This window comes from Tupaia chinensis, unplaced genomic scaffold (genome assembly GCF_000334495.1).
Source record: "Tupaia chinensis unplaced genomic scaffold, TupChi_1.0 Scaffold000646_1, whole genome shotgun sequence".
Classification (NCBI taxonomy): domain Eukaryota; kingdom Metazoa; phylum Chordata; class Mammalia; order Scandentia; family Tupaiidae; genus Tupaia; species Tupaia belangeri.
This window is the reverse complement of record NW_006160167.1, coordinates 1,922,372-1,947,100: the sequence shown is the minus strand read 5'-3', so window position 1 is coordinate 1,947,100 and position 24,729 is coordinate 1,922,372. Positions and strand designations below refer to the sequence as shown.

The following is a 24,729-nucleotide window of genomic DNA, read 5'->3' as shown; positions in this document are numbered from 1 at the left end:
AATTGTTTTAGAAATGTGATAAATGGTAAAAAAATACTTCCATATTTCAATATAAAAGGATAGAATTTGTGTTTCACAGTAATTTTCAGGTGCTAAAATTATTATAATTAAAATATATATGATACTTTGGCCAGCAGGTAGTGTGGTGATTTAGGCATTGTATAGCTCACTTGACTGACTCTGAGTTTTGAATCCTGGACCTGGTGGCTTGAAAATCACATGGGGAGCCTGTGCTTACATGGCCAAAATTCCAAGAGGAGAATGGGAGAAAAGGGGCTGTGGTGTGAACATCACCTTTCAGGAACAATTTCTCACTTTTCTTCTATCTCTCTCTCTAGCAAGCATATCACCCTATGGCAAAATTAAAAAAACAAAATTGTTTAAAAAAATGTATAGGATACTATAGGATACTGGCTAATGCTGGTGAGGATATTGAGAAAGACATAGTCTGATTCTAAGGTAAAAACTCAGTGAAATATTATTTATGTATTAAAATGGCTACTATAGAACCATATGTACTCATGTATTGTAGAAAGATCTCAATCTCTAAGATATGTTGTTTAGTCATAAAAACCAGGCTGTAGCAATATATTAACATGTATATATTCACATTTAAATCAATGCATATGAATGTACAAAATCAAAATACAGAGGTCTGTGGGTATGTGTGCTAAACTCATCAAAAGTGGGTATCTATGGGGAGTGGAGTGGGAGTAGAGTAGTTTTAGGACTTGCTCCATAGTGTAGTGGTAGTGTGTTAGAAGAAGCTGGATTTCACATGGCAACTATGGTTCAAATCTCTGGCATGATCAGCCTTGGTGCAAGTGCCCAAGATCTAATGGGCTGGAGGATGCAAGGAAGGGATCATTGCATGACCAGACCCTGTGGAGGATGCTCATCTCTCTTTCACTCACTCCCTCCCCTGACCCTTCATTCTCACGTGTTCGTGCCCACACTCTATCATGAATGAAAGATTTTTTTTTTAAAGTAGCTTTAACTTTCCATTTTCCCTACCATTTAATTTTTTAAAACTTTCAAACTTTTTCATTGACTGTTGATGTGTAAGATGGCATTATATGAAGAAATATGCAATTGTTAGCTTTTAAAACTGCCTTCATTTCAAAGTTAAGTTAGTGAAGTTTTATACTCATTTTATTTTGGAAAAAGTGAACGAAATCTTATTTTACTGTACAGGATATGAGTAATAACAAAAATACATTTTTGGAACCAATTTGTAGGTTCAAACTTTGCATTTGGGAACTCTATATAAATCTTTAGATCCAGCTGTTACGGAGAATATTCTTTCAATTGCTATGAGGTGTGTTGATTTTAAAAGAATGAATGGCTGTTCCTTAAGTGTACATATGGCAAAAATTTTATGGTATTTCTATGAACTTGAATGGATTATTTCAGTTAATTTCTTTATACTGAATAGTAAGAGTCATACTTCCATGTATTTTATTTAAAAATTCGAAGGAAGAATTTTCTTTATAGAAATGCCTGGTTAGTCCAGAAATTTCATCAGCTCTGTATTATAATTTGTCAGCAAATAGTACAAGCAGAGTCTTTTAAAGTATTTGCTAATTAGGGCATATTCATTTTCAGTCTCTGCTACTATACAATCAAGACTTACTTGTTTCTATTTCCTTCAATTTATCCTGGAGTTTGTCCAAGTTGAGTTTTAATGAGTTGTTTATCCCACTAGTTACTCTAGGATTTATTTTTCCCTAGAGAGTAATGTTTGAATTGATAGTTAAAATGAACATATGTTCAGACTAAGAGTTCTGGATATGAGACATAGACATTTGTTAAATAAATTGTTTTATATTCATGAACTTAACTATTAAAATTTAGGTTTAGTGATACTTCAAAAAAATCAGGTAAGTCCAGAAGTTGTTAGATATCTTTAGTATGAATTTATATTGAGCTGTTTTATTTTAAATGAAATTTAATAATTATGTAGTGGTATAAATCATGAGGAAAACTATACTTTATTGTGCCTTTTTATTGACATTTTTATGAGTCCCCAAAATAGTTTAAATAAAGTTGTAAAGATATTGATCTTTTAAAAAATTATGAAGCATTTGCTATTTTCTATACTTGTTAACCTGTGAGAAATATTTCAAAATTGACCTAAGTGAAAGAGGAAAAGTCTCTCTTCACTGACAGTGTTATACTAATAGGAATATTGTATAAGCTACTGTAAGCTATTGACAAATTATTTGAAATTTATTTACTTGGTGTAAATGTCTATCAAACTATTTCATAGAAGTACAATGTATTTCTGGGACCAGCAGTTAGTGTAATGGCTATGTCATTGGACTCCCATGTAGTCAACCGTGGTTCGAGTCCCAGACCCAGTGGCTTAAACTCACATCAGGTGCATATGCGTGTGTGCCCAAGATATCCCAAAGGAGAATGGAGGAGAAGAATGGAGGAGAAGGGATTGCGGTGTGACCATTCCCCCGGGGGTGATTTCTCGATTTCTGTCTCTGTCTCTTTCTGTCTTCCTGGTGAGTGCACGTGCCCTGTAGCAAAAACCTCTCCAAAAAAAAAAAAAAAAAAAAAAAGTACAATGTATTTTTGTTTGTGATCACTTTCAGCTGAAAAATAAAAACCACAAAAATGTATTATGCATGTATAATTAACTTATTTATTATTGAATTTTGACTTTTGCACAAAGTGAATTATTTCCTTTGATATTAAACTAAATCTGAAGAAGAGAATTGCTCTCTGCCCTTGGGCATCATTAAAATGTGGAGTGAATTAATCTTTTTGAATTTGCATATGTTTAAGTTTTTATTCAAGTTTGTGCTATCCATTCGAGAACTATTTTATGTGACATATGATGGCTTGAAAGTTAGAGTACCATATACAGTAGCTGACTTTGTTATGAAATAGTAAAGGCTCACTTGTAAAAAGAATCTTGTCTGTAATTTAACTTATAAATGATTATTGCCATATTTATAAGAACATGGCTCTTGCCACATCATTGGAACTCCTAAATGCCACACAATATCTGGCTGAAGATAGAATGCCTAGATTAATTGTACATTTTTATATTATACAATAGAAGGTGTTTGCCAAATGTCTGTTTTCTTTATTTAGAATCACTACTAATAAAATGTTTTATTTTTGGTTATGAATTGAACAGAAATTTGAGAACATAGAACCAACTGTCCATTTTTAAACCCTTAAAAAAGGAAAATGAGAGATTAAAGTGATTTTTAAATTACCTAAATGTTGAAAGGTAAAAGGAAACAGTAGAGATAATTAAATAACAAACTATGAATTTGCTAGTTTTTGTTTATCGTTTTCTCTCTTTTAATTTCTGTTTTACCTGTTTTGCATAAAGAATCTTATGTTTAATGAATATTTATTTCTTGGCCCATTTATTCAAAATCTTTGTCTCTTATGGCAAGATGTGATAAGGATTGTGAGTTGTAGGGTGTATTTAGAGAGTCACATGTTGCTGTTTGATGTTTGAAAGTTGAATGGATTAGATTATGGCTGTCTTAGTGTACAGCTGTATGCTTAATATGCTAGCTGGGTTTCTTTTTTTTTTTCTTTTTTTTTGATGCTTAAACCAGTGTTCTTAGTAACAGATTTGTAAATTGTTTTTAAAGATTTATTTAATTTTATTTATTCATTTATTTTAATTCCACTAGAGAGAGAGAGGGAAAGTGAGAAAGCAAGTCACCAGGTCCAGGACTCGAACCATGGTCAGCCATAAGGGAGTATCCAGTGCTTAACCACCACGCCACCTACTGGCCTATGTAATTACTTTTGGAAGCTCTTCTGTATTCATTGAACTGATATTCACTTATTTACAGCCACTAGTTTTTAGTATATTCACAATATTGCTTAGTAATCATCCCTATCTAATTCTTAGAAATCTTACCCTGGGCATTTCAGTTAAATAGAATCATGCAGTATGTTGCATGTTCTCTCTGGCATCTTTCAGTTAGAATGTTAAATAATATTCCTTTTATAGTTACACAATTTTTTAATTCATCAGTTGGTGTACATTTGGGTTGTTTCTACTCTTTGACTATTAAGAATCATGCTGCTATGAACATTCATATATAGTCTTTTGTATGAACATTGTTTCAGTCCTCTTGGGTATGTAACTTTGTGTATAATTGTTGGGTCATATGGTAACTTAAGTGTTTACCTTTTTGATGAACTGTCAAGTTGTATTTTACATAGTGGCTGCACTGCTATACATAATGTTTCACTTTCTTTCCATCTTGTCAACACTTGTTATTTTCTGTTCCCCCGCCCCCCCCCCCCCCCCGCCCCCAACACACACACTCATTCTGGTGAGTGTGAAGTATTGGGTTGTTGGAAAAGTCATGACGTATTTTTCTCTGTAATTCTGTAATTGCTTTTTGACTTTTTGGACAAGTGTCTATTCAAGTACTATGTTTTTTGTTTGTCTTTTTGCTATTGGGCAAGTATGTTCACCAGAGAGACAGTGAGAGAGAGACAGTGAGAGGGAAAGTAAGAATCTCCCCACCCCCACCCCAACCCCCCCCAGGTGGGTGGCCACACTGCAATCCCTTTTCTTCCCCTGTCTTCCTTGAGTTAGGACATGTATGCACATGCACCTGGGGTGATTTTCCAGCCACTAGATCCAGGACTAGAACCTTGGTCAACCATGCACCTTAACCACCACACCAGCACCTTAACCACTGCACTACGTGCTAGCCTCCCATGTTCATTTTGAAAATCAGATTGTATAAATTTTTCTGTTAAATTCTGGGAGTCTAAACACCTCCCTCCCCATATTATAGAAACTAGACTCTTACCAGATAGATGATTTGCAGACCTTTTCTCTCATTCTATATGTGGCCTTTCCTTGATAGGGTCCCTTGATATAGCCAGGCTTTAGATTCTAATATAGTCCAATTTATTTTTCCTTTTGTTGCTTTGCTTTTAAGAAACCTTTGCTTAAACTAAGATCATAATGATTTAAATTTCTGTTTGCTTCTAACAGCTTTGTAATGTTAATTCTTTGATCGATGTTGAGTTAATTTTTGTATATAGTTCCAAACATTACTCCAAATTCATTCTTTTTATTAGGATATTCAGTTGTCCCAAAACCATTTATTAAACAGACTCCCCTTTCTTACCATCATCATTGATTGGCCTTGATGACCCAATAAATAATTAGTTGATTATAGAGGTATGGATTTATTTCTAAACTCCTAATTATAGTACATTGATCTATATGTCTATGCTTATTTAATATGACACTTTTTTTTTTTTTTAAAGAGGTTTTTGGCCTAGGGTGCACTCACTCGCTGGAGAGAGAAAGATAGACAAATACAGTAAGAGGGAAAGTGAGAAATCACCTCCGGGGGGATGGCTATGCTGCAGTCCCTTCTCCTCCAGTCTCCTCCCAGGATCTTGGGTACATATATATGCGCCTGGTGTCATTTCCAAGCCATTGCGTCCGGAACTCGAACTGAGGTTGGCCATGTGGGAGGCCAGCAATATAACCACTACACCATCTGCTGGCCCCTGTGTCACTGTTTTGTTTACTGTATATTTGAGATAAGTTTTGAAATTTGGAAGTATGAGTTTTCCAAATTTGTTCTTTTCTTTTTTTCTTTTTTTTTTTTTTTAAGAGAGAGAGATTTTTGCTATATGGTGCCTGCTCTTTCCATAAAGAAAAAGAAACAGAAAGGGAGAAATCACCTCTTACAGGGGATGGCCATGTTGTAATCTCTTCTGTTCCATTCTCCTCTTGGGATATTGCGCATGCACACACACACACCTGGCGTGAGTTTCAAACTGCCGGATCTGGGACTTGAACCGTGATCGACTATGTGGGAGTCCAGCAATGTAACCATTACACTGTCTGCTAGTCTCAACTTTGTTCTTTTTCAAGATTTTTTTGGAGGGAGGAAGAGAGAAGTCCACTGCATTTTCATAGAAGTTTAGGATTAATTTTTGAAAAATAGGCAGCTGGGATTTTGATGGGGCTTGTGTTGATCAATATGAGGAGTCTTGTCATTTTAAAATTATTGTTTCCCAGTTCATAAACAGTGGACATTTTTCTATTTAAGTATATTGAAAAATTTTTTCAACAGTATTTTGTAGTTCTTATTATACAGATCTTACACTTCTTTGTTAGATTTCTTCCTAATTATTTTTTTCCTTGCTAATGTAAATGAAATTGTTTTCTAAATGTCATTTTAGATTGTTCATTGTAGCAAATAGATATAAAACTGATTTTTGTGTAATTACCTTATATCTTGCAAGTTTATTAACTCTAACAGATTGTGTGTGTGTGTGTGTGTGTGTGTGTGTGTGTTGGGATTTTCTACGTATAAGATGATGTGAGTAGTGATAATTTTACTTCTTCTTTAAAATTCTAATCGCTCTTATTTATCTTGTGTAAGTTATTGGCCAGAATTACACTACAATGTTGAATAGAACAGTAAGAGCAAATATCCTTCTCTTGTTTCTGATTTTGGAATAAAAAATTTCAGTCTTTCACTATTAAGTATGGTTTTAATTATGTGCTTTTCATAAATGTTTTATATAGTGATGAGAAATTCTCTTCTAAGTTTGCTGGGTGATTTTATCATGAAAGTATATTTAGATTTTTTCCAAATGTTTTTTTTCATCAATTGAGATGAACGTTTAAAAAAATACTTATGTGGTATGTCGCATTGATTTTATGTTGAACTTACCATTTATTTTTGGGCTAATTCTAGTTTTCATACTGTATAATTTAAAAATATTCTACTGATTCTGATTTGCGAGAAATTTATTGAGAATTTTGTTTCTGTTTTCATAATGGATATTGATCTGTAGTTGTCTTGTGTTATCTTTGGTTTTAGAATTAGGGTAACACTGTTCTCTTAAAAGGAATTAAGAAGAGTTCTCTTCTATTTTTTACACCAGTTAGAAAAGATGGGTATTTGTTTTTCTTTAAAAGTTGGGTAGATTTTAGCAGTGAAGTTTTCTGATTTTGCTTTCCATGTAACTAGAATATGACTGCTACATGGTAGAAATAAATATTTGCTGATTTTGTAGTTTTTCTAGAGAAACTCCTTCAGCATGATACTGGAATACAACTAGGCTTAGTCTGAAACGTAAATACTTTTGATAACATTGAGAACATTATAGTTGCTTTGAAGAATATTAGATTTATTAATAACATAGAACTTGTCAATCAGCAGTGGCTAGATAAGGAGCCCATTGACTTGAAAAATCAACTGACACATTGGGAACCAGCAGTTAGTGTAATGGCTATGTCGCTGGACTCCCATGTAGTCGACCGTGGTTCGCGTCCCGGACCCAGTGGCTTAAAACTCACACCGGGCATGTGTGCGTGCGTGCCCAAGATCCCGAGAGGAGAATGGAGGAGAAGGGATTGCGGCATGACCATCCCCCCGGGGGGTGATTTCTCGCTTTCTGTCTCTAATGTCTCTCTCTGTCTGTCTGGCGAGCGCACGCGCCCTATAGCAAAAATCTCTCAAAAAAAAAATCAACTGACACTGCTTTAGTATCTCAACTATATAAGACTAAAGCTTGCAGTCTCATATTTTTTTAAAAGTAAATTAAGCTCATGAATCTACTAGATATACTAGATTATAGTGAACTGGATTCTGCTCAAGGTATTTCTAAAGATCCAGAAGGATGACTCTCTCCCTAATTCATTCTATGAAGCCTCTATCACCCTTATCCTTAAAACAGATAAGGACAGGACAAGGAAGGAAAACTATGGACCATTATCTCTGATGAATATAGATGCAAAGATTCTCAACAAGATACTAGCAAATCAGATCCAACAACTTATAAAAAAGATTATACATTATGATCAGGTAGGCTTTATTCCAGGAACGCAAGGTTGGTTCCACATATGCAAAACCATAAATGTAATACACCATATTAACAGGAAGAAAGATAAAAACCATATGGTCATATCAATTGATACAAAAAAAAAGCATTTGATAAAATACAACATCCCTTCATGATCAAGACTCTCAGCAAAATTGACATAGAAGGGTCATTTCTCAACACAATAAAAACTTATCTATGAAAAACCCATAGCGAACATTATCCTAAATGGAGAAGAGCTGAAAGCTTTTACACTAAAAACAGATATATTGCTTTATTTACTTGAAATCTTGTAGTTCTTTTCTTGTAAAGAAATTTTATAGGGACTGACCAGCAGTTAGCGTAATGGCTTTGTCGCTGGACTCCCACGTAGTCCACCGTGGTTCGCATCCTGGACCCGGTGACTTAAAACTCACGCCAGGCGCGTGTGCGGGCGTGCCCAAGATCCCAAGAGGAGAACAGAGGAGAAGGGATTGCGGCATGGCCATCCCCCCTGGGGGGTGATTTCGCACTTTCTGTCTCTCTGTCTGTCTCTGTCTGTCTGGCAAGCGCACACGCCCCATAGCGAAACCCTCTCCAAAACAAACAAACAAAAAACAACAACAAAAAAAAAAACACAAGAAATTTTATGGACAATGATCGTTCTGAATCTGTATTTTTTTTGACATGATAGACACTTCATAGATTTAAGTCTATTTTATTTTATTTTTTAACTTTTTAAATTTTTTTAAAATTTTTTTTTTTTCATTTCATTTTCTTCCATACATTCAATCACATTATTATTTGTCTTACAAAATGGATATTTCAACTGGTGAACATTTCTCCCTAGTACTGTTGATAAAACTACAAATTAAATCTATTTTAAGCAAAATTTCTTGTTAGACATCTCTTTATACCCTCTCTCTCTCTTTCAAGCACACAGGCCCTCTGGCCAAATTTTCAAAAGAAGAACGTGCTCACCTCAGACAGAGTAAGAGAGAAAGTGAGATATCACTCTCGGGGGATGGGCCACACTGCAATCTCTTCTCCATTTGCCTCTTGTGATTTGGGGCAAGCATGCCCATGTACCTTGCATGGTTTTCAGACCCTGGGTCTGGAACTCCAATAATACATTTAGCCATGTGGGATCCAGCCACTTTAACTTCCAAGCCACCAGGTCTGATAGTTGAACTGTATAGTTGACCATGTGGGATTGAGCCACTTTAATCTCCAGGCCATCTGTTGGCTCTATATATTATTTCTTTTCTGTTTTGCTGTTTAAAAATACTGATTATATACATCAGTGATTCTTTCCTTTTGTGCTGTTGGAAGAGTCATGACATTTTTTCGGCGTTTTTCTATGCAGTAATGTGTCATGACTTTTTCAACAACCCAATCTACTTTTTCTAAAATAATAATTGTTCATAAATTTAATTTTGTGTAAATTTATGAAAAATTTCTACTGTGTTTTTAACTATTTTGAGTTAGTTTTCTTTGTTTAATTTGCAAATAATTAGGGATATTATGAGTACCTTTGTGTTGTTTATAGTTTAAATCCATTGTGATAGCACATATACTTTAGGATTTCAGTCCTTTTAGTTTTACTGAGACTTGATTTTATGACTCAGGATATAGTGTGTCTTGCAGAATGTGTATTTTGCTATTGTTAGAAGAGGTGTTCTATAAACAGTCTTTAGGCTAAGTTGATTGATGATGCTCTTCTTCTTTTGAAAATTTGGCCAGAGGGCCTGTGTGCTTGAAAGAAAGAGAGAGAGTGAGAGAGGGAGAGACAGAGAGAGAATGTAAGTAAGTGAGAATGAGAAAGCATTTTGTGCATATACCTGCACCAAGTTCAAATCACTTGAACCCTGTGGTTAGCCATGTGGGAACCAGCTGCCTTAACCATTATGCCACAGGCTAGCCTTTTAAAAAAATGTTTACTAAGGGACCAGCAGATGTGTAATGGTTATATTGCTGGACTCCCACATAGTTGACTGTGGTTTGAATCCTGGACTCAGTGGCTTAAACTCATGCTGGGTGCATGTAGTGCATGCTCTAAATCCCAAGAGGAGGAGAATGGAGAAGTGATTGTAGCATGGCCATCCTTCCTGGTGGGTGATTTCTCACTTTCTGTCTCTCCCTGTCTCTCTGGCAAGTGCATGTGCTTTATAGCAAACATCTCTCTTTAAAAAAGTTGACTTATTTCCTTTTTTTGTTTGTTTGTTTTTTGTTGTTTTCAATTTACCAGAGTGTATGTGTGCTTGCAAGAGAGACAGAGTTAGAAAACATTTCCCCCCACACCACAATGGGGAATGGTCAGATGGTTATGCCACTATCTGCTCTTCTGTGTCTCTCCTTTTGGGATTTCGAACTTGTACTCACACATGCCTAGTTTGTTTTTTAAGCCACTGGGTTTAGGACTCAAACTGTGTGATTGGCCATGTGGAATCAGTCACTTTAACCACCATGCCATGGACAGGCCCAGTTTTCTGATTTTTGTTCTATCAATTACTGAGATATGTGTAATGAAATCTCATGTTTTTAAATTTCACTATTCCTCTTTCTGTTGCATTCTTTTGAAAATGTATATATATATTTGGAAGGTCTATGGTACATACAAACCAAATTACCCCTTTATCATTATGAAAAGTCCCTTTTTATTACTGGGAATATTCCTTGTTCTGAAGGCTAGTTTGTCTAATATCAATATCTAACTCTTCTTTTGATTAGATTTACATGGTGTGGCTTTCCCTCCATTCCTTTAATACTCCCCCATCACTTTTATTTTTAACCTATCTACTTTCTATTTAAAATGGTTTTTATCTGATATGACATAGTTGGGCCTTTTTAATTTTTAAAAATTTTATCTGATAGTCCTTGTATATATATTTTGGGGTATAAGTCTGTTATCCTGATATTTGTTTTCTAATTGTCTTGCCTATTGCTCATTTGTTTCTTCATTTTCTTCATTTCTTTAGTCTACCTTTACTATTTAATTTTTTTTAAGGGAAATTTTTGCTATAGGACATGTGCATTTATTGGAGAGATGAGAGAGACAGAGAGGAAGTGAAAAATCATCCCCTAAGGAGATGACCATGCTGCAATCCCTTCTTCATTGTCCTTGGAATTTTGGGTTGCACACACACATGCCCAGTGTGTGTTTCAAGCCACCAGGTCTGAGACTTGAACCATGGTCAGCCATGTGGGAGTCCAGAGCCTCAGCCACTGAGCCACCTGCTGGACCCATTCACTATTTAATTTTTATGATTCATTTCATTCCTACTCTTGCCTTTATAAGTCTTTTTGTTTTATAACTTTAGTTTTAAGGTTTAGAGTTTTCATCTTTTACTTATCACAGCTCCTTTAATAATAGGCCACATTACATATTATTTAAAAAACCTAATTGCATTATACTTCAATTTTTCTCCATCTGTCCTTTGATTTGTGGGTGTTATATGTTACAATTTAACAAATGTTATGAACCCTAAAACATTTTGCTATTTTTGCTTTCAGTAGTAAATTCTTTAATTTCTTTAGTAGATATTGGTAAAGACTATGTCTTCTTTCTCCTTCCCTCCTCCTCCCCTGCTTCTTCTTTCCTTTTATTTTTAAATTCACCTATATATTTTAGTATTCTCAGTATTCTTCCCATATCTTTGTGTAGATCTACAAAGATTTCTATCTGGCATCTTGTTTATTTGGCCCTAAACATTTTCTTTTACATATTTTGTAGTGCTGACATGCTAGTGGTCAATTTTGTTTGGCTTTAAGTGAGAAAAAGATTTTATATTACCTGCATTGTTGGGAGATATGTATTTTTAATTGTGGATTCTAGGTCAATTCTCTTTGTCTTTTAGTCTATAAATGTCAGTTCATTGTCTTCTGTTGCGCATGGTTTCTGACATTTGCTTTTATTTTTATCTTTATTTCTTTTGTATGTGATACGTTTTTCTACCCTTGCTTCCTAGACTTTCTCTTTAATGCAGTATTGGTTAGTTCAGGGCACAAAAAAACTTTAAGTTTTTTAATTTTTAAAGTTTGCCAGAGGGCATGTGTGCTTGCCAGAGACAGAAAGAGAGAGAACAGGAAAGAGAAAAAGTGCCCTCCATGAGGAATGGTTATACTGTAATCCCTTCTCTTCCCATCTCTTCCTTTTTTTGAGATTTTGTTCATACATACACACACCTGGCATGGTTTTTAAGACATTGGTTCCAGGACTCGAACTGCAAAGTCCGTGTGATATTTAGCCACCTTAGCTACCAGACCATAGGCTGGCAATCAATGTCTTTTGTTCGTTTTGTTTTGTTTTGAGAGAGAGAGGAAAAAAAAAAAGAAAGAGAAAGAGAAAAATAGATACCTTCAACAGGATCTCATCATGCTGGAATCTCCCAGACCCCAGCCTTCTAGCTTATCAGTATGTCAATATTATGTGTGTCTAGTGTGTTTTAGGGTGACCCAGGATCCTAACCAAGATCTTCTGCATAGCTTTGGTGTGGCAGAGTGGCATCCTGCCATTTGTGCTATCATGACTAGGACCTGGGGCAGAAATTTTAAAACCAATTTCCCTTTTACAATCATTGTGAACCTAGATATAATGTAAATACTTCATAACTGTTTGTGAGAGGATCGAGTGCTCTAGATCATATTACCTGGATTTAAATGACCATTTCCCACTACTTATTAGTACAACATTTTATACCTTAATTTATCTCTTCATCACTTGGTTTTCTCTTCTGAAAAATGAGCATGATGATAGCACCTCGCTCACTAAATGATTAGGATGAATTAATAAATAATGATATTTTGCATAATGCAGATCTGCTAGTGAATCTTAAAATTTCTATTGTTATTTTTGATGATAAACTTGCTTGAGTAATTGTAATTACTTGAGCAGAATCCTTGTGTGAATTTGTGTGTATGGACATTATTTAGTTTGTATTTTTATATTTCATTTTATTATTAAAGATTATTAAATAGCAAAATTTATTGAAACTAGCATAATTGCCTATATTTGATTAAATTCAATTTTACAATATTTTTTAAAATGTACACTTCTTCTTCCCTTGTAGCCCTTGCATTTAATATGTTGTTATTTGTTAATGCTGTTGATTGTGTTATCCAATTTTCTTATGCAGGTCCAAAAGATCTCAGATTGCTATTACTGAAGGTATATTTGAACTTCCAAGTCTCACAATTCAAGCTACAAGGGCACAGACACTTCTGCTGCAATCAATATATCAAAGTTGGTCTCATATTGGAAATATCAGCTCTTTAGTAGTGAATGAAGCTTTGATGAATGAAGTCTTCCAAACTATAGGTAAGAACACAGGTTTCTTGAATAGATGGAAAAAAGCCTTGTTAATGGTGACTAAATTTTGTCTTTCAAATCCATATGTCTAGTTTAAATTGTAAAGTATTTCTGCATAAGTGGATATTTATACCTTATGTTTAAAATGCAGACTATAAGTTAAGCCATCCAGTTCTGTTTCTCAGCATCAATTTCTAAATATGTTTTATTGTTATAAGAGATTCTTTTCCATGAACTCCTATATAATTTACCCTTTGACCTCACATGGTAATCTTTGAAGGGACCAGTGTATATACTTAAAATGATAACCACATAAAATATAAATATAATATGTTTGATTATGCTGGTGAAATGAAATAAAATTGTACTCATAATACTTGGTAAGAATTGGTAAGCAAATTTTCTGTATGAGAAACATTAATCTTACACTCTGAGTTAATTGCTCAAAAATAAAAAATTTCTTTGATGTCATTATAAGAGGTATATATTATCTTTATCATGGCACTCTGCATATAAAACTTACAGTTTGCATTTTTTAAATTTGTTTCAGTTCAAAATAATCATGTTAGTAACACGAAAATAGTTTTAAGGAAGGAAATACATTTACATGCAGTCATGTTTAAAATATTTTTGGGGACTGGTTTCATTGCGTAGCTGGGGGAGTGGGATCCAACATGGCCAACTATGCAGTTTGAGTCTGGGACCCTACAGTTTGAGAAACATATCACGTTGTGTTCATGCATGGCCAATATCCCCACAGGGTGGAGAAATGAAGGAAAAGGTATTGTTGCATGACCATGCCCCGTTGGAAGTGCTTTCTCTCTCTTTCCATCTTACTCTGGAGAGTACACATACTCCTAGCAAATTGAAAAATAATAATGATAATATATGTATAATAATGATAATATATATAATAATGATAATATATATAATTATATATGTGATAATATATTTAATTATATATGTGATTATATATATGTGTGTGTGTGTGTGTATATATTGCTTTAGAGTGCTTATGCTTGCCAGAGAGACAGAGGGAGGGAAAACTGAGAAAGCATCCTCTAGGAGGAATGCCCACAATGCACAGTCCCTTCTCCATTCTCCTTTCAGGATTTTGGACACACGCAGGCTCAGCGTGGTTTCCAAACCACCGGGTCTGAAACTCAAACTGTGCAGTCAGCCATGTGGTATCCAGCACCTGAACTCCACACCACCTGTTATCCCCTAATCAAATTTTTAAACTTTTAATTTATATATCTATTATGCCAACCGTTTCTGTTCTTTTTTAGAAAAAACAGAAAAGTTTTATTGTGAGTATACAGAAAACCCTTTATCCATAATGAGAGATTTTATATTTCTTTCTATGCATGAAACATTCATGATTCTCCACGTTCTTCTTTTCATTTTAGCTATTTGGCATTGGCACTCACTGGAGACAGAGAGAGAGGGAGAGAGGGAGAAGGAAAGTGTGAAAGCACCTCTAGGGTGAATGACCATGAAACAACTCCTTCTCCTCTCCTCTGGATTTTGAGCACTCATGCACATGCACTTAGGAGGGTTTTTCAAGCCGGGGATTCTGGGACATGAATGGTGGAGTTAGTTATGTGGATGCAGCCACCTTAACCATCATATCTTCTGTTGGCCTCCCCAAATCTCCACATTCTAAGTGGAAATATGGTATTAAATATGTTAAATAATTAATATCTTATTTTCTAAATAAAATGAAGTAAGGTAAAAAGCCAAAACTTAATTTAAAAAACTGTTTGGATTTGGAAAAATTAAGAGGTCTATCCAAATTAGGTGTAGTTATAAGAAAAACAATAAAAAATATTAACATATAAATAAAATATAAAATTGTGGTAAATTTCTAAAACACATAGGTTACAAATTTCATTATGTACTACTTTATATATATTTTTTGTTCTTATATGATACTTTTGAACATTTTAATTTCAGACCTTACTATGGGGGATATATTATACATTCTAGACTAATGTATTTCAATTAAAGTATTATTTGACCTAGTAGTGACTAACATAAAATATTAGTTATTTTGCTACCAGGTTCCAGGACTTTATAAAGAATGAGAGACAATACCAGCTCTGTGGTACAATGGTGATACATTGCTCAAGAGAGGCCAGATCCCTTGTCTACCACGGTTTGAATCCCTGGCTGTCAGCCTGGGACATGCTTAGTGGGACATGTGAGAGCTCATGGGCTGGAGGCCTGGAGGAAGAGGACTGTGGCAAGGCCAGAGCCTGTAGAGGTGCTCCTCTCTCTCTCATTCCTGATTTGGCATGTGTGCACATTCTAATGGTGCCAGACACAAAAAGTCACATATTATCATTTTGTGTATGTGAAATGCTTTGACAGAGGTGAATCCATAACAACAGTAAGTTGCTAGGGACCAGAGAAAAGGAGGATTTGGAAGTGACTCATACTAGGAAAGAGTTTACTTTTTATCATTTTAAGAGGTAAAATTTCACTAAACCACATAATATTGGTATTTATGAAAAAATTTGAGGTTAACTCCATATTTAAAAAAGTATATACACACACCTCTACACACACATTTCTTTTCCTTTGGATATATATTCAAACTTGGGATTGCTATATCAGATGGTAGTTACATTTTTAGTTTTTTTAGGAACCTCAATACTGTTTTTCCTAACAGGTATACTAATTTATAATTTCATCAGCAGTATAAAGGATTCTCTTTTCTCTATATCCTTACCAACACTTACTTTTCTTATTTATTTTTAATGAGAGAAATTGAGTGAGCATGGGAGGGAGGGATGAGAGAAAGAGATTTTTTTTAAAAAAGTATATTTAGTTATTTCTTCCATTTGGGGGAGAGACAGAGAGATAGAGACAAAGAGACTGTATCCCAATAGGATCTTGATGTTTTAGTCCACCCCAAGCTTCAACCAACCCTGGATCATGTGCTTGCACATCCTTGACATACTTGGTGAGGCCTCCTGATCCAAACCCAGAATTTTCTTTCCCATGTGTGGAGGAGTCCGACCCGGTGAGGCCCCAGGATCTGTCTGAGCCCCCTGACCTTTGAGCTCCGCTTCCAGTCGGATCAACATGTTGGCAAGGCTACTGTTGTGCACCCCCCGACCTTAGAACAAAGCTTGGGTCAGTTAGCATGTCAGCAAGGCTGCTTGCTATTTGCTCCAGAGAATTGAGGCAGCCTCACTGGGAAGCGACCCCCCTCTGACTCCCCAATTTACTACTATGAAAGAATTGCATAGCTCTCCTATACATCCTGAGTATATGATAAAATCTTCCAGGAAGTCCCCCAACCGACAGCTCCCTTTTGCTCTGATCACTTACTATTAATTACAATGCTTTATCTACATGGTCACAATAGAGGGTGGGCTGAAGTTCTTTCTAGGCAGAAGTAATCTTGACCTTTAAAAGGCCCTTAAATTCTTCCTTCCTTTATGTAAAATAAGATTAGGCCAAAACTGGCCCAGGACACCTCTGCCCTCTCCAAGTGAAATAAATAAATATATTAGAATTACTCAAATTAAGTTTTAAATCCCTACAAAACTGTATAAGTATCATTCTTTATTAAGATCCATAAAAACTAATATCTATTCTTTAAATTTTCTTTTCTCAACACCATTCCCAGTAATCACAAAATGGTTCCTGCGCCGCATCTGCTTACCGGAACCGCTTTCCCAAAACTGCATTCCATAGAGACCCACCTACAATTGAGGAACTGCACTAGACCCACCCTTAATCCACCCCTAAATAAGAACTACACTAGACCCACCTTTAATCCACCCCTAAATAAAATCTATGTTTTATTGTTAAAAGACTTTATGAGCTAATAATTAAAACACGTAGCCCCTCTCCCCTTTACTTATAACACATTTTCAATAAAAAGGCACAATAATTCCTAGCAGTTCTCACTCCTTAGAGAGCGATCTCTGAGGAGTGTCCGGCATAAGACGTGCATGAAAGGCATCGAGGCCTCTGTCTTCTGTTCACCTTCGCCGCCTTCGTCGAGATAACCCACCCACGCCGAGGCTGGACCCCGGCACATGTGGATCAGCTTTGCAGAACATCACATTTTATCTCTGCACCAGTGTCTGCCCCCGAGATATAGGTATTTTTGGCAAGGTCTTTCTTTTGTAATCCTTTGCCCCAAGCTCCCACTTAGCTAGGATTACAGGTGTAATCCTCCATGACTAACTTGTTCAGGTTGGTCTGGAATCCAAACCTGAGCCTCTGATGTGCCTTGGGCTCATCTTTTTGATAATGACTATTTTTAAGAGATATATGTTAATGCCTCATAGTAGATTTAATTTGCATATTTCTAATGATTAATGAGGTTGAACTTTTTTTTCATAAATCTGTTGAGAATTATATGTCATCTTTGATAACTATATGTTCAGGTCTGCTAGGTTTTGAATGTATGTATTAAAATTTGGTGAGCTATTGTAATGATGTTGAGAAGTGTGGTGACTTAATCTAATATAGTACTGAAACATATTGAAGCCTTTGTTAGGTGATTAGGTGTCAGACTGGGACCCAGCATGATTGAGTCCTGATAGGTTTGTTTGTTTCGTTGTTTGTCCATTTATTTGTTTAGTTTCTAGACCTGTTTTTTCCCCCACATTTTGATTCACAAAATACCTTATACTAAAACTATGGACAAAGCTAGAATCTAGTTACAAGTGCACTGTAATTTTCTTCTGATAATTAGTCTACATTCATTCCCTGAACATTGTCACAGCATACAAAATGTGATTTCCCATCCAAAATATACTGCATAGTGGCTTAATCATACATTTTATCATCTTTTAGCTTCTATTTCTAGTTTCATATATATACATGTATATATATTTTTTACCCCTATTTCTCACCCTCTGCCATTTCTCACCCTCCTCCCACACTACCTTAGCTGTCTACATTTGTTTTCCATTCCTTTTTCTCCCACATTTTATTGATTCATAAAATTTCTTAAGTAATCTAACTACTTTCAATTGCAATTTTAGTTGGTATGTACATATCAGAGAATACATGTCTGACTTTAGATGTGAAACTCTTGAGTAGAATGAATATACTATAAGGTAGCACCAAGCTGATGCTATAAAGCTTACTATGGTTATTAAATAGGTATTTTAAAAATATTTTATTAATTTTATGAAAAGCAGTTTTAGCTTTAATAAGTCAAAGAAATGCTAAGGAGCTTTACTTAAAGAGAGGAAACAGGTTAGGATTCTGTTCAAATAGTAGGTACATGAAACTACTGGCAGCTTAAGACAGGACAAGAATCCTTAAAACTGGAAAACAAAGCCTAGAAGAAAATCAGCAATGTTTTGGTCAAAAGTCATAAAATGCTATTGCATCAGTTCAGTCTCATGTACTTAATCCGTCTTCTGCTGTGGTCCTATCTTCCTGATTAAATTCTCTGATATAATATTCAACTCAAGATGTGTCTCTACAATTAAGTTGACCATTTTCTTAGTTTTGGAACTCTTATTTCTGTGTGTCTGTATTTAATTTTCCTGGTATAGCACTCACTTAAGAACTTCTTGGAGATCTGGTCTGGTGCTAGTAAATTCTTTCAGGTTTTGTTTATCTGAGAATATTCTTGTCTTTTCTTCCCATATGAAGGATAATCTTGCTGGGTACAGTATTCTTGGTTGAAATTGCTTTTTCCTAACACTTTGGATATATTTTCCTATTCTTTCCTCGCTTGCATTGTTTCTGATGAGACATCCACTGTTAGCCTGATGGGATATCCTTTGTAGGTAACTTACTGTTTCTCTCTTGCCAATCTTAGTATCTTGTCTTTGTATGTGGTTTTGGTCAGTCTGGCTATAATGAGTCTTGGAGAGGATCTTCTTGGGTAGATTTATTTGGGGTCCTTTGTATTTCTTGGGACTGGATCTTTGAGTACCTCTCTAGGTTCAGAAAGTTTTCTTGCAGGATTTCATGGAATAGATTATCAATGCCCTTGTGAGTCTCTTCGCCTTCTGGGATACCAATTATCCGATGTTTGGATGTTTGATGGTATCTAGTATTTCTTGTGTATTATTCTTATTTTTTTTGGGTGATTATCTCTGTCTTCATGGTGGATTTTTCTAGGCCAGCAATTTTCTCTTCTACATTTGAGATTCTATTTTCTGTATGATCTAATCTGCTTTTAATACTTTCAAGAGAGATTTTGACTTCCTGTATTATAGCCTTCAACTCTAACAGGCCCATTTGATTCTTTTTTAGATCTTGTAAGAATTTCCTCACCTCCTGGAACTCATCAGCTCCTTTCTCCTGCCTCTTCTGCAGTTCATTGTCTCTCTTTTCTTCCATCTCTGTTAGCTTTGTCACTATGAATATTCTAAAATCCTTATCAGACATTTCCGTGAGTTTCATTGTACTGTCTGAGGATGAAGAAGTGTTATTCTTTTCCTTTGGAGGAGAGGTATTGTCTTGCTGTCCCATATTTCTTATGATCCTGGAGTGATTTCTAGTCATCTAATGAATGATGCGTTTCTTCCTAATTCTTAAAGTTCAGTTTCAGCATTCAGAGGTGAGCATAAGTAGGTGATCTGCAATCTTTCTTCTGTTCTGTTTTCACTGTTTGTTGATCAGATTCAAGGTGAAGAGAAGAATATTCTGACCCCAGTCATATTCAGATGTTTGGAAACTGTTCACTTGGATCTGTCTAGACACTTAGTGTGTAAAGGCTGATCAGAAAATGAATAAAGATAAAGAAAAAAGGAAAAGAAGAGAAAGAAGAAAAAATAAAATGAAGAAGTCTGTCTCATTACCTCTCCATATAAACCTATCAGGTCTCGATCCTGAGATTAAGTACTTCAGCTATGAAATATTGGTTTCCTTGACCAAAAATGAAAATTTTCTACGGAAACTTGCCCCTCCAGACTCATTTCTAGTGGGAAAGGCACCAGCAAAGCCAGGCCTATCCTGAGATAGATAGTAGACCTCTATAATAGTAAATTATCTAGACTGAGAAATTTCTGTAATTCACTACACAATGGACTAGAACAATTTTCTTTGTCCATTTATGTACTTGTTTTCTTATTATTGTGTGAGTTCTTTATTTTGGATATTAACCCCCATTAGACATGTGGTTTGCATATATTTCTCCCACTTTCTGGTTTGTTTCTTCCCTCTGTTAATTTTTTTTTTTTTCCCAATTGCCACAGGTATGTGTCATTGCTAGAGAAAGACAGTGACAGAGAGAGAGGAGAGGGAGATAGCATCCCCCAATGGGATATAGTCGTGCCTCTATCTCTTATATTTTTCCATCCTATTGGAGTTTTGGGTGTGTACATAGACATACTGACACATGCCCAGCATGTTTTTCAAGCTGGTGGGTCTGGGACTTGAACCATGCAGTTGGATGTGGGATCTGATTCTCTTAATGACTGGCAGAACTAGCCTTTGTTTTTGTTGTTGTTCAGAAACTTTTTGGTTTGATATCCCATTTGTTTATTATTGCTTCTGTTTCCCTTGTTTTCAGGATTACAGCCCCCCCCCAAAAAAAAAAATCATTGCTCAGACCAATATTGTAGAGCTTTTCCTCTGTTTCTTCAAGTAATTTTCAAATTTCATGTCTTATATTTAAATTTTTAATTCACTCTGAACTCATTTTTCTTCATGGTGTAAGATAAAGATCAAGTTTTATTCTTCTGAATGTGTATAGTCAGTTTTCCAGCACTATTTAGTGAAAAAATCGTTTTTTCTCCATTGTATGTTCTTGGCACCATTATCAAAAATCAATTTTTTTGTAAATGTATGGGTTTATTTTTGGACTCTATCTTGTTCCATTGCTCATTGTATCTGTTTTGATGCTAATACTATGCTGTTTTGATTATTATAGCTTTGTGTTATGTTTTGATTTCAGATAGCAAACATAGTCCAATTTTGTTCTTTGTGCACAGGAGTGCTTTTGGTCCTTGAATTGTTTTATGATTCCATACAAATTTAAGGATTTTATTTTTCTATTTCTTTGAAAAATGACTTAGGGTTTTGAAGGGATTGCATTGAATTTATATATTGCTTTGGTTAATACGAGCAATATAACATGTAATAATATTAATTCTTCTAATCCATGAACACAGAGTGTTTTTATTTATTTGTGTTTTCTTCAGTTTCTTAATCAGTGTTTTATACTTTTTAGAATTCATATTTTTCACCTCCTTGGTTAAATTTACACCTAAATTTTATCTTGTTGCTTATTATAAATGAGATTTAAATGTTTGGTGCATGTATATTTATAATTTTTATATCTTTTTGATGAGTTGACCTTTTATTAAATAATGATCTTTTCTATTTTTAGTTTTTCTCTCTCTCTTTTTTTTCTTTTGAGGGGGATTTTTACTGTAGGGAGTGTGCTCTCACCAGAGAGACAGAAAGACAGAAAGTGAGAAATCACCCTCTTGTGGGGGGGGGATGGCCATGCTGCAATCCCTTCTCCTCTTGGAATTTTGGGCATGCACGCATATGCACCCAGTGTGAGTTTCAAGCAGCTAGGTCTGGAACTCAAACCGCAGTTGGCCACTTGGGAGTCCAGCGCTTTGACCACTGCTCCACGTGTTGGCCTCCAATTTTTCTCTTAAAATATATTTTGTCTGATATGTGTACAACTACCCTTACTCATTTTTGTTTTCTCTTATATGGGTTATATTTTTTCATCTTTTTACTTTTAGTTGCTTGTGTCCCTAAGGCTAAAGTGAATCTTTTATAGTTGGGTCTTGATTTGATATCTATTCAGTCACTTTAAGTGTTTTGGCTGGAGATTTTAATCTATTTACATTCAAGGTAGTAGGATTAATACCTATTAATAGGTATAGGATTGATACTACCATTTTATAATTTGATTTTGATTATTTTGTAGATCTTTTTTGAGTTTGGTTATCTTTTGTAAATCTTCTGTTTCTTGTTTCTTCTCTTGCTATCTTCCATGTGGTTTGACAGTTTTCTGTAGGTGATTATGCCTTTCAATCTTCTTCACTTTTTAGATTATTGTGACTACTATAGATTTTTGTTTTGTGATTATCATGAAGCTTACATGTACTTATAGCAGGTCATTGTAAGCTGATAACAGCTTTAATAATCTACATAAACTCTACACTTCTCCTTTTCCCCCATTTTATGATTTTAATGTCAAAATTTACATCTTTTTATAATTTGTATCTCTTAACAATTTATTATAGCTACAGTTGTTTTTAAAATAATTTTGTCTTTTGTTCCTTATACTAGATATAAAATTGTTTTACACACCACTATTAGAGTACTAGATTATTCTGAATATGCCTTTTTATTATTTATATCATTCTGTTCTGTAACTTCATCTGCTTTATGTTATTAATTAGTAGCCTTTGTTTTAGTTTAAAGAACTCTACCTTTAGTATTAATATTTTCTGTAAGGGAGGTCTATTGGTGATGGAGTTTCTTAGCTTTTTTTTTTTAATCTGTTAAAATTGTTATTGTACCTTCATTTTTGAAGGACAACTTTATTGGGTGCTTTAGTTAGGATGCTCCCCCACAATTCATGTGTTTGGACTTTCTTGTATTATAAAGGCTATATGTGAAACTTAATCTCTAAATAGTGTCCAAGGATGGGAACTTTTGTGTGTGATAAGGTCATTGGGGTGAGGGCCCTATGATTAAATTTTGGCAGGTTTATGATATTGGAAAAGAGACCAAAACAGGCAGAAACTTGTGTACAGCCACTCTGCTCAGGATCCTGTCCTATGCTGTTTTGTGTTACCTTGGGACCTAACACATGGTCAGAAACATGAGTCAAATAAACCTCTATTTTCTTAAATTCACCCAGTCTCAGGTATTTCTGTAAACAACACAAAAATAAACTAATATACTGGGTAAAGTATTCTTGATGGACAGGGTTTTTTTTTTTTGATATTTTTCATGGTCGGGTGTTTTTTTTTTTTTTTTTTTTTTTTTTTTTAAATTCCCTCCCTTCAACACCTGGCATATATCATCCCATTCTTTCCTTTCCTGGCCTATAGAAATTTTTTATGAGAAATATGCTGTATTGGGACACTTTTGTATTTATGTATTTCTTTTTTAAAAAGGAATTATTTTATTTTATTTATTCATTCAGTTTATTTTAATTTGACCAGACACACACACACACACACACACACACACACACAGAGAAAGCAAGTCTCCAGTTCTGGGACTCAAACCATGGTCAGCCATGTGGGAATGCCCAGAGCCTTAATCACCATGCCGACTGCTGGTCCCCATGTATTTATGTATTTATCTCTTGCTGCTTTCAGAATTCTTTGTCTTTGATTCTTGATATTTTGATTAGGATGCATCTTAGAAAATATTTCTTGTGTTGAATTTGATTGGAGTTTTTTGAGCTACTTGTACTTGGATATTGGTTTCTTTCCCCAAATTTGGAAATTTTTCATCTATCATTATTATTATTATTATTTAGGTTTTTGCTATAGGGTACATGTATTTGCCAGAGAGAGAAAGAAAGTGAGAAATCATCCCCCTAGGAGTACGGCCATGTCACAATCCCTTCCTTCTCTAGTCTCCTCCTGGGATTCTGGATATACATGCACGTGCACCCAGGGTGATTTTCAAGCCATCAGGTCTGGGACTGGAGCCTTAATCAACCACATGGGAGTCTAGTGACATAATCACTACCCCACCTACTGACTTTTCATTATTTTTAAAAATATGCTTTCTGGCCCTTTCTTTCTGTTCTTTATCTGTGGCTCCTGTTATGCTCCAGAAAGTATATATGTAATTAAGGCATAAATTTTTAGCATTTTATTCTTTTGCATCTGAGGAAATACTCAGTACGATTAAATTTTAGTATACATATTTTAAGTATGTGATCCTTTGCTTCACTTGACATATCTTTTCTATTTTGCTATATTAATCAAGAGATTATATAGGCTATGCACATTTTCTGAACCTCTTAAACTTATGATAAATTGTGGAAAAAGAACCATTATTATTATTTTTTTCCTTTAAAGTACTTTACATCATAATCTTGTATGTAGCCTACTTCTTCTTTATGTCTTACTTCATGTTATTGATAGTTACTTACCAATAACATTCAGTTTTCTCCTGTCTATGTTCCTTTCTTCTGTTTCTATTGTGTCTCTTAGATTTTTTTTCACAGAGAAATGTCTGTTCAAGTCCTTTGTGTCTTTTTAAACTAACTTCCTTATCTTTTTGCTTTAAATTGTGAAAATTTCCTTATATATATTTTAGAAATAAGTCTCTTATCAGATACATGATTTTTAAATGTTTTGTTCAGTTACGTGGATGGTCTCTTCAATTTTATAATATTCACGTTTTGTCTAATTTTTTCTACTACCCTCAGGTTTATCTTTTCATAGGACCTTGTTACCATTTTTAATTGCTTCATTTCTTCTTTGTTACTGATCATGCTTCCTGGTCATTCTCATTACTTTTACTTGTTTTATTTTTTTTAATCTTTTTTATATCACAGAAATTTCCTGGTTTTGTTTTTCCAGCTTGATTCCCAGCTCCACAAATATAAGTAATTCCAGCTTTCAAGATGCATTTCTAACTTTTCATTTTTGTTGCCT

At 34.7% G+C, this 24,729-nt stretch overlaps 1 protein-coding gene across 2 annotated transcripts in view; it reads left to right on the top strand.

Moving 5' to 3' along the window:
• Positions 1–24,729, top strand: part of VPS13B (vacuolar protein sorting 13 homolog B) — an 806,861-nt gene that overhangs the window by 131,518 nt on the left and 650,614 nt on the right. For both annotated transcript variants that reach the window (XM_027776225.1, XM_027776226.1), the window contains one exon: positions 12,972–13,153. In XM_027776225.1, coding sequence (XP_027632026.1) covers positions 12,972–13,153 — 182 coding nt within the window. The remainder of the gene's footprint in view (positions 1–12,971; positions 13,154–24,729) is intronic.